Genomic DNA, 16926 nt, shown 5'->3' with positions numbered 1-16926 from the left:
GACATGTGTCACCCTTCTGTTCATCTGGTTCACTGGTATCTGGGTTGTTGCCTGGGTGGATTTATTCCCTTCTCCTTACTCTTTCCCTTCGGGTAACTAGACTAGAAAATCCCTTTCTGGGCTCTGCCTTGAAGAAAAAAGCATGTACTTCTTTGCAGCTCCAATCGGATGAGGCCTACCATTAAGTCCTCATGTTACCCGAGCACCTAAAGAACTGGGTGAAGGTCACCTTAAGAATCAAGTGGCTTGAACTTATTGTGGATGACCTGCCCTCTAGGCTCACGACCACTTTTAGAACATAGTTCTGGAAGGTGGTCAGAAGGATTACATGGCTAGCCATGGGAAACATGAGAATATCCCATGCCTTGCTCCAGACCAGTGAAACCGGGATCTTTGTGGGGGAGGGCCAGGTTGGCTGGCTTGTTTGAGCTCCTGCAGATTCTCACCTGCCCCCAGGGTTGAGAAGTGCAGCTACAGAAGAAGAAACCACAGACGGCCTGTAGCGGAGTGGGAGTGGGACTCCGCGCATTCACTTGGCCTCTCAGAGTTGCAGTGTTTTTATCTGTGCACAGGGGTAAATGGCAGTCCCTACCTCTAAGATCACTGTGCACGTTAGATGAGAAATACAGATAATGAGCCCAGCCTGGCCTTGGAACTTAACTATTTTTATTTTGAACACCTTTACTCAGTTACTTGCCCTTCACTGTTTTGAGGACCCGGCCTCCGTGCACAATATTTCACCTGATAACTAATTCCTATATCCAGCCAACTCTGGAACGTCCACTCGGTGGCAGGCACAATGCATAGCATGAAGAATACACCATGGAGACTGAGTGAGAAAGAGCTTTCCAGGGACGGGAACGGCGTTTCTACTGGAAATAAGATGGAGTTCCTGGCGAGCGAGAAGTTCAGAAATATCGAGAACATGACCCACAGTCCGGCCCTGAGCCACTTCATGCTGGATACCCAGCGCTCCTCCCCCGCCTCACGGCTCTGCCATCGAGAGGGACGGGGCAGCGTGGTGGCCTTCACCTTCTTCCTGGCCTAAGCCAGGAGTGGGCAAGGGGATGAACCAGCTTCATTACTGGCCACCAAGGGGCTTCTGCCCACGTTTATTTATTTGCTTCTTAACTATTTCGGTCAAAACCAAGGATCACTTCCGTGACCAACGAGTGCAAAATTAAAATGTATCAGGAACAGTAGTAGGGTCAGTACCCCAGCAAGGTGATCTGAGCTGACGTGGCCTTGAGCTCTTCCACATCCGTGGCCCAGAGAGTGGACTTCACTCTGCATCTCCCTCCCACTGAGCCGAGGGACGAACATACACATGTGCCACACATCAGGTAGCAGGAGATGCGTAACAGAAGAGGCAACTGAGCCAAGATCGGGGTGATGTGTTACACCGAAGCGACACAGATCTGCTTCTAAATCTGCACTAACACGGCAACTAGATTTTGTCTTGAAAATTTAGATGAGCAAATACGTAGGAATAAAATGATCTTTCAGCTTAATACAGGGGGCAAACTATATCCCAAAGTGGGCGTATTTATTCCGTATGTTATTCTTCTTACTACTTCACTCGGTCCTAACTCAAATGCCATTTACTGACTGTTTACTCATCGTCTGCCCTCCCCGCTTTTCCGTGTAAACCACAGGGGAGCAAGGACTTCTGTTGGCCAGTATCCACCCTGGCCACTGGGGAGCACAGAAGAAATCATCGAGTGGATGGAAGAACAGCACAGGAAGGGCGACAGGCTATAAGACGGCTACATTTTTCTCTGAAGTATGCTCCAAGACAAAACCTTATGAGTTAGATGACAATAAAAGCGAGGTCTGTTTCGTTCCCAAGCGCCAAGGGAAGTTTGCTGAATCCACCAGTAGCGTAGCGTAAGTTCCTGGCTTTTCAGTACAGAAGAGAATATTCAGTTTCATCATTTAAAAAAAAAAAAAAGTCTTTTGAAGCTGGTTTCATTTACTCTTTGCCTATATAACTGAGAAGCAATTCTGAAAAAGCAATATTGTAAGATGACAAGAAGAGACAGAGAAGGGGAAAATTGCCCGGATTACCCTGGAGAAACTTTCCATTTTTCATTAGCCAGGTGCTTTACCTCCTTTTCAACGGCACCCCCCCCCTTAAACTAATTTTCTTTTTTAACAGATCAACCCATCTTAGCAATCAAAACTGTTCACCATTAGGTTAGACTGTCCTCATTTTATGCACTTCCATGGGCGTTTTCCAAAGCAGCAGGGTTATGCTCCTTCCTTCCATCTGTGCTGAAGAGTTCGCGTCTCAGGATGACTTCTACTTCCCCAATAATCTGTTCTGTGATTTTTTTTTTTTAACTTGAGATAGACATTGCATTATAAGATTTATTTAGTTGAGAGAGAGAGAGAGAGCACAGCGGGGAGGGACAGAGGGAGAGGGAGAGACCGTCCTGAGCAGACTCCACATGGAGCGCGAAGCCCAACAGGGGCTCGATCTCACGAGCTCACAACCTTAGCTGAAACCAAGAGTCAGACACTTAACCGATCGCGCCACCCAGGCGCCCCCAAAGACACTGCATTATAAATCATGCTGATCTAAAGAGTAGGTATAATAAAAAGCCCCCTATTCAGTGTCCTGCCAAAATTCTGCAGGACAGCTTAGTGAACTGTGTGGCAAGAAGGATGCATTTATTTTTTTTGGCATTTCTGTTGGGATCCTGAAATTCGGGCCTGCATGATGCCAGGACCGGACCCGTGTCTAGGGCCTGTTCTAGGAAACTGGAACTGTGAAGTCACAGAGTCACAGCACAGAATCCCCAGCCCTAACACAGGATTCCAGAACACCTCCTAGTCTGGCCTCGCACAATTACATGGAACTCCAAACATGAGCATTCACTCGTCCTGTGAGTGTGTGCACCAATCCCTTAAGAGTGCACCCATCCAACTTTCCTTCCGGGGCAGTTCCCCATGCACCATGCCTTTCCGGCTCACACATCGAGAGTGAAGCACGCCAGGAGCCGGCTCTCTGCTGGCAAAGGCACACGTTTGGCATCTCCGTCCTAAAGCTCCAAATACACACACCCCCTGGGTGGCCATGGGTGTTGACTGCAAGGCGGAAAGCCCAGTCTCTTGAGTTTTGCAATTACCTACATATGCCAGTGTGCTTAGTAACTCTGCTGCTATTTAGGAGAGACCAATTTAGCATAATCTACTTATGTGGGAGTTAACTTCTGTACCGGGTTTAAAATACACAAAAGCTCTGTCAAGTCGTCAGATCGAGTGGCTCAGGGGACTGTAACACGAGATCCTGTCTTTCACCTCTAGGTTGCCGGCTGACCGGCTCTTTTAGTTAAGACCCCTGCCTTATTACCACCCCAGAGGTTTCACTCATTAGCGGTAACAGCCCACTTTCCGGTTTTAAAAAGCCCACATCGGAATAACCATCAATATAGCCGCTATTAATACTGGTTTTGTTCGAGGCGACCGTAAAGGATGAAATGGACCTAACCTGGACTCAGACTCGTGTCTTCTTTTAAAGCACAGAATGTTTTTGTTTTGTTCTAAGTAGGCTCTGCGCCCAGCATGGAGCCCAATTTGGGCTTGAACTCATGACACTGAGATCAAAACCTGAGCTGAAATCGAGTCGGACACTTAACCGACTGAGCCTCCCAGACACCCTGCACAGAATGCTGTTTTCTAATCACACACGCATGTGTGGCTATAAAGATATTTCAGTGGCAACAGCGGGAGATTTTAAAGAGGCCATGTCATTTGGTACCAATCTTAGTTACTTAATGACAAATGACTTAGATACCTAGGTTTTGTTATCAATGATGTTAATAACGGGTGCCTTAGATTTTTAAATCAGATATAATCAGGTCTGTCTTTAAAACGTGCAGGGCCCGGGGCATGAGTACAAGTGAGGCCCACCTCCTATGTCCAGATACTTATAACTTATCAATCAAACTAGCAAACCATCAAATAAAATATGTTCTATCTTCTTTGTAAATCCATTAAAAATCTTTTCATGAAGGTGATATATTTTTTTTTTGACTTTGGTTTTGTTTTGTTTTACTTACTTGATGTAAAGTTATTGCAGATCTGAACGAGGTGTTTTTCTGGGTGATTACAATTCAGAAGAGCAACTAGAATCGGGGACTTGTCAGCTCCTCTGCAAGGGATCTATCTCCTTGATCCCTGAGGTGGTGTGGATCAGCCTCGGTCTCATAAACCATCTCCGAAGAGCTGTTTTGCATCTTACACAAAACATCTCGGTCTCATAAACCATCTCCGAAGAGCTGTTTTGCATCTTACACAAAACATCAGTAAGACAGAGGACATCACTGATGTATACACTATTGCAGTTAATCTGAAACTGTCAGTCCCTTCAGCTAGAAACCACCTAGCAATGGATGTGAGTAACAATGTGAGTGATGAACCGTGCTGTAAAATGTACAAGTCAGTTTGCTTCTTGAATCCCTACTCAGGGCTTACAAGCTTCCCCCACCCAAAGAAAGCACAGGGGATACCTACACACAGTGGAACCAGGTAACCTTGGTAATCAAAGAAATAAAGATCAAGAGGTATTTTCTTTTGGTGGGATGGCCATTACGATATAGCATGAAACATTCATTGAGGAAGAAGCCTGTATTCACTTGGAGGGACCATACATCTTGGTGTTGTTCAAAACCAGATGGTGAAAATCAGGATCTCTTGGGCAAATTGCAGAGATTCCTACTTTATTGGTCTGGGGCAGGACTGCGCATGGCCTTTTAATGCTTCCCAGGTGCTTCTAATGCTTAGCTGTGTGGTCCCTTGTACCACTTTCTGGGGTTCTAAGGGCAGTCTTTAGCCAAGAAGGTGATAAACAGAGACAGAACAAAAAGTCACCTATAGTATTTCAAAATGGAATAAAGGCTCTTTGTAGGACCTCTGAAATTGCAGAAAGACATGACATCTTTTACTATCCCTTACTACAAACAAATTAGGACTCTTACACTACAAGTCTCCCCTTGAAATCCTAGAAAACAAAACCAAGGAAAAAGCCCTCCTCCCCTCTGGACTACACCAAGGGAAAGGCAAGTGAGAGAAGAACCAGTATGTGCTGAGAATGGTCCCACAGGGTGGGAAGGGTTCCAAGTACCCATTACTAGAGAACTGGAGTGGGAGCTATTTGTAATTCCATGGTCATGGGCAACCTAATCTCCTAGGATTTATCCCCAAAGAGATTTTCTCAGAAGCTGGAAGGAGGAACTGACATGTATAAGAAAAGCATGAAGCTCTTTCTTCCCTGTATCCATGACTATGAACATTTATGTATGGGTCCCATTAAACTGATTGTTGCCTTGAAATGAACACTGGGTGAGTTACAACACACACACACAAACACACAATCCAAGAGGGAGCAGAGTGGTCAGTTCAACATCTAAACCACCGTCGTCTGCTTTAGGTGTAAGCAACAGAAAGACAAGTCAGTTTGTAAGGCTTGTTTCAGAGTCTAGCACAGGCTTAAAAATATCTCCCTGACAATAAAGATGATGTTGGAACAGCTCAGCAGCTCTGGGACAGGTAGAGGCATTAAGATCAAGGACCAGAAGGTGCCGGCTAGGAGTCCCCTCGAGCTTACAGTAATTCAGGCAAGAATCCAAAAGCGAGCCTGTTTCCATGGTCTAGGAAATGAAGGAATGGGATATATCTGGTATTCGGAAGGCAGTCTGAAAAGAAACAATTGCTGGGTTTGGCAGAAGATTAAGCATAATGGCAATAGTATGTGTTGGGCACAGGGCCATGGCGTGCTTTTTGTAATTACATTTAATCCTCTCAATAACCTTGCAAGAAGACATATCTGTGTCTGTTTTACAAGAGAGAAGATAGGCACTTAGAAATTGGACCTGTCCTTGGCCAAACAACTACTAAATGGCAGAGTCAGCATTCAAACGTGGGACTAATGAACCATAAATTATTTCTGATGTTGTTCCCATGATGCTGTGGCCCAGTGGTGACAAGGAAGTGTAGGGAAAGATCGGGAAAGGAAGAGGAGCAATTTCATCTTTTCCAATTAAGTTGGTTGAAAGAGAAATTCAACTTATGATGCACGGAAGTATCAGGCTGGGGGAGAAGTAGGTTTGATGAGATTTTTAAAAAATCTTGTGTATAGTTCGGCACAGTCCAATAGAAATGAAAAGCAAGACACATGTAATTTGGGGTTTTCTGGGAGCCACATTAAAAGAGTAAAAGGAAACAGGTAAAATTAATTTTCATGACCTATTTTATTTAATTCAGTATATTCTCACTCCAACATGAAATCAATAATAAAATACTATTGAGATATTTTACTTTTGGGGGGGTCCTAATTCTTTACAATCTAGGACATTTTGATTTGGACCAGCTGCATTTCAAGTGCTCAATGGCTGCACGTGGCCAGTGGCTGCCACATGAGACAGCGCAGATATCCTGAGTATTGAGATCATGGAATGCGATGCATGCCTCAGGGTGTGGATAATGAGGAACTCAAAGCAGACTCTTAGAAATACCCATGCACAGGTGGCCAGAGGAAGACTCTCCAAACGAGATACTGTTCGAGGTCTTTAAAAGTGGCAAACTATTTGAGAGAGGAACTGAATAAACAGAGTCTCCCAACGAATTTCTACCTCCTACCATTGCACAGCCTAAGTGAGACAGGGGAGCTTCCCAGAAGCCAAAACCCCCATGGGGCTTTAGTCCATAAGAAGACCCACCCAGCTGCAATGAGCACTCAAAGAAAACCTACTACTTCCGTCATAGGCACATGGGGTAATTATTAACTTCCCTCCTGGATCAGAGTTTAAAAATCCGACTGAAGCAAAAGGCTATCAGATCAGTGAATTTTGCTACAGTTAAGGATTTGCTTTCCGACTCCTGTATGTTTTGTGGCTTGCCTCCTAGAATTCAGTGCTCATCTGAAGAGGCACAGCGATTTTCTTTTGTTGATGTTGGTATTAGCTTAGAAGGAATGGAAGTTAAGTATTTTTTTAAAGAAACATTGCTTTATCATGATATTCTTGGGAAATACAGCCATCACGTAGCATGACTTTGGAGCACCTATTACAGTACGCTCAGGGAAAGTAGGAACTCAATAAAACGAATAACTTGATAGCAACATTTCATTTAAAAAGACATAGTGTTTTTGCTCATTGAAATAACAGTCATTTGTGTTTTAAAAAATTATTTCACTTTGATTGCAGGAATTGAATCTGAAAAATCGAGAAAATATTTCTTCTTTCTTCTTCTCAACCTTCTCCTTCCTTCATAAAAATCTCGGGCAGTAGAGTGAGAATAAAAAAACACAACCAAAAAACGGGTCTTCATGCAGTTATCGAGATGCCAGTGATTTTTACGTCAGTGTTCTCTGCTCGGGCTGTAAAGCTACCTGCTATCTGTCACTTTGTCAGAAGTTCTTATCAAAGCAGTTGGTGCCTTCCCGAAGCCCAAATGGTGTGTTTCCATTTCAGATGAGCAAAACCAAGCAGAGAAACTCCCTTTTTCCTGACTTTAGCTCCCATGAGCTCCTGCCTCCTCCTCTACCCACCAGCAGAGCAGGTGGAGACCAAGTCCCTTAGAGGATCTGGGCATAGCCCCCAAATCAAACCAAAGCCAGGAGGGGTGTCCCGGCAACAATAAAAAAGCAAACTGTTTCCTTGGAACTCCTCTAGAAGTGGGTGGGAGGGCATATGGGGTGTGTGTGTGTCTCATAAGCATCAAGTGTGTAATGCCTATTTGTAAACCACTTTCCTCTCTTCAGACACTTTCTATATTTACTTATCTGCCTTGAGTGCTCAGAAATCCCACTGCGCTTTTTTTTTTTTTTTTTTTAAAGCAAGACTATCTTGGCTTCCTGGACTTTTGCATACTGTTCTAAATATACTGCCCCACTCACTGATAAGAGTCTCTCATTTTTTTTCCTCTAGTTCACAAGTTGGTGGGCCAAATGATCTTCTAGAAAATTCTAAGAACTGGGCGCCTGGGTGGCTCAGTTGGTTAAGTGACTGCCTTCAGCTCAGGTCATGATCCTGGAGTCCCGGGATCGAGTCCCACATCGGGCTCCCTGCTCAGCGGGGAGTTTGCTTCTCCCTCTGACCCTCCCCCCATCTCATGTGCTCTCTCTCTCTCAAATAAATAAATAAAAATATTTAAAAAAAAAGAAAATTCTAAGAACTGATAAGAATGTGTGTTTTAGAAGAAGAGCACAAAAGAAAAGTTCGCGGTAGGTAGAAATCATCCTTCTGTTTGTACTATGTTGAGAAACACGAAGACCTTAGCACAGTGAAATATCCTAAAACTCCATTCTCATGTGACAGGTCTACGCATACCCCACTAAGCTGTGGGTCAGGCCTGACTGGGCCGAGATTGACAGCCACATCCCAGAGCAGCCCGGGTAGCCGGGAGCTCATGTTCTAACCCCGGCCCCACGCTGCTGGTGTGCTGGTCAAAGGAAAAACAGTTAGGGCATCAAACACATGCACTTCCAAGCGCGACTTTCCCTTTTTTTTCAGATTACCTTGATTCGGGGTATTTGGTGAGGGTGGCCAGGCTGCTGGTATACATGTGGCCGCCCACATCAATGTGGACGGGTGCGTTGGATTTTGTGAGCTGTGCTGGAGTAGGAATGCCTTGGTTGTTCAGTGGAGATGCAGGAGATCTAGTGATCAGAGGTCTTGACATATTGGGTCGACTGTCCTACAGAGAGATAAGCAAGTTTAGACACGTTTTCATTTTTTCAGTGGAGAGAAAGAAAACACGTGCATCATAAAGAATAAGCCAGCGACTAGCGTTGGTATTCATTCGGCAATAAAATCTCCCCAAATCAGCAGGCTCTTGCTCTTGTTGTAATGAATATTAGGAAAACAAAATCTGTAACAAAGAAAAGGAAAACTTCCCATGCTCAGAGATCAAGGAGCCGAACTAATGTTCATTTCCAATCATCCTGAGCTCTATGACGGCTTATTTCACTAATGAACTCTCGCATTTAACAACTGGTAAATGGCACGTGGAGAGCTACCACTCATTCCAAATGAAAAGACAATCAACACTTGAAACAACCCACGTCTAAATAAAATAGAGATGCTTTATCCTTGTCTTTGGAAACTCATTGCTAGGCAGTTGGGTTAAATAGACCTTTCAGCACTTGTGTTCTGCAAAATGTTTTCCTTGATTTCTATTTTTCAAATCAGGAAAACGAGGGTAGGACTAGCTTGGGCATCAGCACACATTCTCAAAGCAACCTTGTAAACAGGCACAGCTAGTTCATCAGTCAAGAGATTTAAAAAAAAAAAAATCCACACACACTCTACCCGTTTGTTCTCCGACTCTCTCTCTCTCTCTCTCTCTCTGTAAGACTGTGGGTCTGGGGACACTTTGGAAAGACTGTACCCTTCAGTGGTAAGTATGTGCGTGCGAGCCACGAGCAAGCTGCTCTTGTCTACGCCAGACTTCTCGCAGAGATCAAGCTCCTGAGGCAGCAATGGGGCAGGTGCCGATGGAGAGTCCCACGGGCAGAGGTATGAGCAGAAGAGCAGACGGAGGACATCACAGGGTGGCCTTGAGAGCATGCTGAAGGAAGTGTACTCTTCAGGAAATAAAATATTACATCCTTTCCATGGAGACAATATAAATATTTCAAACACTATCCAAACACGGTCGATTGCTTCTAAATAAGAGCCCAAACCACAGACAAGTCAAGTCAGGTCTCTGGCACTCAATGAAGGGGTCAAATATTTAGAGCCTGCAATTGAGGAATAAGCTAAAATAGCATTTATGTCTGAGTTCTGCAAGACTAATGCCACAATACTCGCAGATTTATCATTTAGCCAGAAATTGTTTTCAAACATGCAAACAATGTGTGGCAAAGCCAGTGATAAGGCATAATAAAGGGATTTTGAAAAATGCCTTTGATGGAGATTATAAAGGGGAAGTCATCTAGTTTTTGTGCATAAAACCCAGCACGATAAAATATAAATTTGCAAAACATCAGAGATTTTATGATCTGAAACAGCTTTAGGAGTTACCTGGGGCACAACTGTTAGACTACTTAGCATTAACCACATGTCCAGGCAAGACTGTGAATGCACATGCTTTCTGAAACTCTGCAGCTACCATGAATGGGGTGGGATGGGGCCTTTACACAAAACGCTGACCATCTGTGTTGTGCTTTGCTCCATGCTGAATTAAACAGGGCCCAGAAACAGTCGTAGGAAAAGAGCTCATGTTTTATTTCTTAAATTGGGTGGTTGGTTCATGGGTGTTTACTGCATTATTCTTTATACGTTCCTATGTATTTTTAATAATGCAAAATGGATATTAAAAAAAACGTAAGCTGATGTTTGTAGCACACAGAGAAGTGAAATTGAAGAGGTATTGGATGGGGGAAAAAAAACTAAAAAAGACACGGTTGGTAGAAAATATAAAACAGTTAAGGTTTGAAAATATTAAAAGTTAGCACTTTAAAATTCCAATGACAAAGAACAACATTCTTCCCTTTAAAAATGCAATCCCACAGCCTCTACTTTTAAGAGCTACTTCCTACCTGGTGCAAGACACCCCCCCCCACTACGGGCCCCCCTCCCTGTTACAATTCATCCCATCACAGCACTGCAGGGTCTGTAATAGTTTTTCAATTGGACACATTCTGGACCCCGCCTGAGGGTGCTCAGGCGAAAATGAACAGATTTGCAGGGTTAATACTGTAGTTAGACTGTGACCTCATTCAGCACAGCCCCAATACTGCGAGGTCTATATAGAAGGAGAAAAAAATTAAAGCATAACTGATCAGTTGAAGGATTCCAGATTTCCCAGAATATATACGATTTACATTGTAAATCATGAATGTATGGCTATTGCTAAATTTTAAAAATTAAGCCACTGTTTCTTCAGCGGCAGGGCGGTGGGGGAAGGGAATTAACCCTTAAGGGCCAGGAGGGAGTTTCCCAGATGGGTGGGCTCAGGCCAGACTCTGGCAGGACTGTCAAGGACGGGAACTGGTCTTCGGTGAGCTGCCTGGACTTCCTCCCCTTCGTTCTCTTTCTCCATTCTGGGAGCCTTCCCTGGGCTGTGCGTGTCCCGTTCGTTAGATCACTTCTAAGGCACTTTGAAGTCTAAGGCAGACTGAAAGAACTTTGAAGATCCAGAGGCTGGGATGGGGGGAGGATATCTGGGGCCGGGAGGTCTTGGTGTTTATAACGGATGCTCAGTTATCTACCGCGTCTACTCCAGATGCTCCATCTTAACACACTCTGGCAAACCCCCTTCCTCGACAATGGCTTTCTCTTCTTTCTCTCGACACTGACGTTCCATATGGGGTGCCTGTACCCACAGCAGCCATCTTCCTACCAGCCTCAGCAGGAAGCCAGTGCCCAGGGTGGCCAAGCTGAGCTGGAAAGGACCGAGGTTCTCGGTGACACTGTCGACACACCGAGTCAACCAACTCCGAGCCGATCTCTAGATGTCCTGTTACTTGGGAAAACGTTCCTTATTTTTTAAAGCTAGTCTGAGTTGGGGTTTCTGGTATCTATCCTGACAGGATACGCTTCCTTTCTTGCCACGGCTGCCTCCCCATGAGGTCATCCGGCGTGCTGACACGCGGCCTGTGATGCCAAGAACAGTTGCCCGCTGACAGATGCAGAATTTTCTACCATATTATGACCACTTTGCAGCTCCACTTCCCCACCGGCCTTTCCCTTCGATGGCTCCCCCAGCATCCTCTCAGTTTGGATGTCTTTTTAGTATGATTGCCGACGAAAGGCAAACCAAACCCTTGAGCCAGGAAGGGTGCAAATGTCTCAGTTGTGCCCTCCTCACTCCTGAAGGAACCGCTCAGGGTACTGATGTGTATTCTGCAAGATGCCCAGACAGAAAGCTGTCTCTGAGAAACTCCCCTGTGCAACAGACCCCTCTACCTGGGAGAAAGGAACCCTAACATGAAGCTACTTGGTTCCTGACCCTTCCTTGTGCAGCCCATTGCTCTCTCCTTCCACAGTATTCACTGTCCTCTCCCAAGAGCCAGGCACTGCACCAGATACCCAACTGCGAACGTGACAGGGCGGTGCCTGACCTTACCGGGCTTGTTGTTCAGTGGGAGACGGAAACCTAGAAACAAGCAGCTGCTACCAGGTGCGGGGGCGGGGGGGGGGGGGGGCGGTCACTACGAAAGGTGAATTGAGGGGACATGTAACCCAGGCTTGGGGGCTGGGAGGACGGATGGGGAAGGTCTCCTGGAGCCAGTCTAAGCTGAGATCTGATAGATGAGAAATCAACATACAGTGAGATGCTGGAAGGAGGGTTTCAAGCAATACCGCCAAGGCCCCAAAGTCGGAGAGCACATGGTACTTTCTAGAAATTAAAAGAGCAGCATGCGGTGAGAATTCTCCCACTTATTTTTTTTTCCCCAAGGTCTGGAGGGACAATGTAGGAAGCTTGTGAGATGATGGTCTGAGAACCACAGAATTAAATGTTAACTGTGAGAAAAATAAAACTCACCGCAACATCTTTATGTCTGCAAAGGTGGAAAGGGGAGAGGAAGATGGCTAACAGCCAGCTTTCTAAACAGCGCTGCCCGGGCGCCTGGGTGGCTCAGATGGTTGGGCATCTGCCTTCGGCTCAGGTCATGATCCCAGGGTCCTGGGATCGAGTCCCGCATCGGGCTCCCTGCTCCTTGGGAGCCTGCTTCTCCCTCTGCCTCTCTCTCTCTCTCTGTCTCTCATGAATAAATAAATAAAAATATTTTTAAAAATAAATAAATAAATAAACAGCGCTGCCCAACAGGGCTTTCTACAACAATGGGAACATTCTAGATCTGCTCCCTCCAGGAAGGTGGACACTAGCAACATGTGACTATTTGAGCATTTGAGGTGTGGCTAGTGAAACTGAAGAACGGATATTTAAATGTAAATTTAATTAATTTAGATTGTAATGTACATAGCCACATGTGGCTAGTGGCTGTACCATTGGACAACACGGTAAACCCTGCTTGAAGCGTTCCTAATATATGGAAGCCCAAATCACGAAAGACTTGAACTTATCAACTATGTTTATTTTATTTACTTATTTTATAAAGTATTTTTTTGAAGATTTTATTTTTTTTCGGGGCACCTGGGTGGCTGAGTTGTTAAGCGTCTGCCTTTGGCTCAGCTCATGATCCCAGGGTCCTGGGATCTAGCCCCGCATCGGGCTCCCTGCTCTGCAGGAAGCCTGCTTCTCCCTCTCCCACTCCCTGCTTGTGTTCCCTCTCTCTGTCAAGTAAATGAATAAATAAATACATCTTTTAGGAAAAAAATAAAGATTTTATTTTTAAGTAATCTATACACCCAACGTGGGGCTCAAACCTACAACCCCGAGATGCAGCCACACGCCCCTACTGATTGAGCCAGCTAGGCACCCCCGCCATGTTTAAATGGAGAAGCACAGTTACTTCACAAGTGAATACAAACAGCTTATGACCTCACAGCACCATTTCTCCCTTTTGACTGATTTTATGAATATAAATGAAATTAACAGCCATGCAGTGAGGAAAATGTAACATTTACGGCTCTCACAGAGAGAGCACAGAGAAAAGGCACCAGACACAAGAGCATGTTCTGTATGATTCCACTCACATGAAGCTACAGACCACAAAATAAATGTGGGAAGAAAGAGCTCAGGACACCGGCCACCTGTTGGGGGGCGGGGGGGGGGTGTACTGACTGGCAGGGGTAAGAACGAGCCTTCTGGACTGCCAGGCAAGTTCTAAATGTTGATCTGGGTGGTCCCACAGTTGTACACATGTGGACACTTAAGATTTATTCACTTTAACTCTAAGTTCCACTCAGAAAGAAAATAAACCAAAAATAATCCTGGAAAAAACTTCAATCAAAACACCTTACTGTTCAAATACTCATCTAAATGTCTGTGAAAAGCTGCTTTTTTTAAAAGCTAAAAAGATGTTTATTATTTCCTCTGCAGGATGCATCAATCTGACTAGAGCACTCTGACATGAAAGAGGCATCTGAAATTTTATTTCAGATGCCTCTTTCCCCATTTCTATCCTGTATGGATTTTCCAGTCCTGTTGATCAGTTTACCTTTAAAATTTCCATTTCCCAGCTGCTTTCAGTCTGAGGAGTCCTTAGCTTAATCATCCACCTCAACTACCCAGCAGAGCAGCAGTGATTTTTAGGTAGGAGAGTCCTTCAAGGGATTTGACTTCAGGCATCTTTCAAAAGAAGCTAATGAAAAATTTGCCTTCTAAATCTAACCTAGCTGAGTGCTGTTAAAACAGGAGCCCCAGGGGCACTGCCTAGAACAAATGAGCTAAAGTTTAAACTGAAAGTTTGAATGACTTTATTTGTTAAAAAGGTATGCCCGTCTTCTGTCACATTTCACTATCAAGTTGGACTACGTTACCTCTTTCACTGGGGAAAGAAACAGGTTTCTGGGGGATATTTCCAGAAAAGCATGTCAATAGTAAAGTACTTATCTATATTATTTGATATTGTAATTCATAACATTTAATAGAACAATTTAATACAAATCATAGCTTTTCCACAAATTTCAACCTCGGTTTAAAATATATGTATTTATAGGGGCGCCTGGGTGGCAAAGTCATTAAGCGTCTGCCTTCGGCTCAGGTCATGTCCCAGCGTCCTGGGATCGAGCCCCGCAGCTGGCTCCCTGCTCCGCGGGAAGCCTGCTTCTCCCTCTCCCACTCCCCCTGCTTGTGTTCCCTCTCTCGCTGTGTCTCTCTGTCAAATAAATAAAATCTTTAAAAATAAATAAATAAATAAATAAAAATAAAATATATGTATTTATAACACACACACAGACTCAAGGAACATCTATACTATATGGAATTCCCAGAGACTGCAGTGTTCCCATTAATTCTATTTTCTGATAGTTAGCCAACCAACCGCTTAGGGTATGTGAGCTGTGATCACAGTATCTTAGGCATGGACCCTGCTAGTTGCTAGGATGGAAATCTATGGTTGCCTTGGGAGTGTCATTTTAGACCTGACACAATCCCATTGGACTCACAATAATGGTTCCTGTAAAAAAACATCACTTTACTGACCACAGTTACTTAACTGTATAACAAGACTCCCAACCATAATGTCAACGTATTTTATGAGAGATCTCACTGTTTCTTCATTCATTCAAGTAATACTTAATTGGGCTCCTACCATGTGTCAAGCTCTGTGGTCTCTACTGACTTGAACTAAATAGCAGAATGACCCTGAAGGGAGAGAGAGAGAAAAAAATCTTACAATTTCGCATGAGTTTAAATAAATAAATAAAATAAAAAAGCCCCAGCGGTGCTTTAAAATCAATGAGTATTGTATATATAGCTTATTTAGAGGACAGTTTCTGCCACCTGAGAATTAGGCCCCAAAGCCTTCTGAGCATCCAAATTTGCCATCAAATCTTCCATTCACTTTATTATAGGAGCCCCTTTCAAACTCATAGAACCCACTTGACTCTTAATCCACGCATTTAAAAAAAATTTTTTTTAAAGATTTTGAGAGAGCGAGCGAGCGAGCATGAGAGAGAGCATGAGAGAGAGCACGAGTTGTGGGCAGAGGCAGTGGGAGAGGGTGAAGCAGACTCCCCGCTGAGCAGGGAGCCCCATGTGGGGCTCGATCCCAGGACCCTGGGATCCTGACCTGAGCCGAAGGCAGACGCTTAACCGACCGAGCCACCCAGGCGCCCCTTAAGCCATGCGTTTAAAACAGGTGTGGTCACTGGTTTTCTAGCCCGTAGGACAACATCTACTTATAAAAATCATCCAAAATTACATCATCCCCAAATCAAACGCCAGACTAGCTTAGATTGGAAAGTATATAATATACTGAAGAAAGATTTCTGCCCAAAATTAGTAAAGGAAAACGTGTTCTTAAGGTACAACAACTTTCAAAACTTTATATAGCTGGAAAAGTTACCTACACAGGACACCCTAAAGGTACAGGAGAAAAAATCCTGGTTTGGGAATCTGGACCTGCTTTGAGCTCAGCCTTTGTGTGATCTTGGAGAAGTTTCCAAATCTATCAGACCCCAGTTTCCTCATCTCTAGGACAGGACTGAATCTTCCCACCCTACAGAGAGAGGAAGCCTGCAGCGGGCGAGCCATGTTTGTGAAGGCATACAATACTGTGCTTTGGCATAGAGAGGGATGAAGGAAGTTTATTTTCTTCGGCACATGAAAAATGAAACCCAAAGACCAGTAAACCAGATGTACAGAGGAGACGTCTATGGACCTACTGAGAACGACAGAGAACTTTAAACATAGTTGAAGAGGTAAGATCCATGGGTGAAAAAGACTGCATTTTGCACTGCTAGAAGGATTACCTGGTAGGGTACAGATAAGTAAAAAGGAAAACACGACAGAACACAAGATGCTAGTTATGTGCTCTGGACAGGTGTCTGAAAGGAAGCAGACAATGAAATCATTATAGTATCTTCACAAAATGAAATGACGCTTGAATTGTACGGATTTTCCTTTTCAGATTAAAAAAAAAATTCACAGATTAAAAAAAAAAAAAAACCCAGAAAGTAAAAATAGGAGGCTTCCAAGTTGTTTCAAAATGACTAGCAACTGTGTTAAATTAATCTGCAATTGCTTCCTAATCTGAAATAGCAAAATGTTACTCTCCTTGCTGCTGGCCAAGAGGAGGGGCTACTAATGTTTATCTATTTCAAGGCAGGATCTCTGCCAGAGACACAGTGCATGCCCTCAACCTGCCTTTTTGTTTTTTTCTTTTTCAAATGAAATATGTATCTGAGAAGCTCCCTCATTAGATTACCGAACTGGGGCCATGAAAAGAACAACTATTTGCCAAAATTTCCCCCCCTTCTTTTCCCCCCAAAGGAAAGCGAACTTGAAAAAAGCGACCATTTTGATAGAAGTCGGCTGTGCAAAAATAGTTGGATTACTTTTTAAAAT

At 44.1% G+C, this 16926-nt stretch overlaps 1 protein-coding gene across 6 annotated transcripts in view; it reads right to left on the bottom strand.

The window, feature by feature from the left end:
• KCTD1 (potassium channel tetramerization domain containing 1) overlaps positions 1 to 16926 on the bottom strand; it is a 175681-nt gene that overhangs the window by 35223 nt on the left and 123532 nt on the right. For 4 of the 6 annotated variants that reach the window (XM_073898381.1, XM_073898384.1, XM_073898382.1 and 1 more), the window contains exon 2: positions 8522 to 8700. In XM_073898381.1, coding sequence (XP_073754482.1) covers positions 8522 to 8700 — 179 coding nt within the window. Of the gene's footprint in view, positions 1 to 8521; positions 8701 to 9393; positions 9505 to 12075; positions 12096 to 16926 lie in introns of those variants that run through there. The other 2 variants (XM_025886753.2, XM_073898383.1) reach the window with 2 other exon arrangements.

This window comes from Callorhinus ursinus, unplaced genomic scaffold, assembly GCF_003265705.2.
Source record: "Callorhinus ursinus isolate GAN/ISIS: 27379988/994484 unplaced genomic scaffold, GSC_fseal_2.0 scaffold11, whole genome shotgun sequence".
Taxonomy (NCBI): Eukaryota; Metazoa; Chordata; class Mammalia; order Carnivora; family Otariidae; genus Callorhinus; species Callorhinus ursinus.
This window is presented reverse-complemented; position numbering and strand designations above follow the sequence as displayed.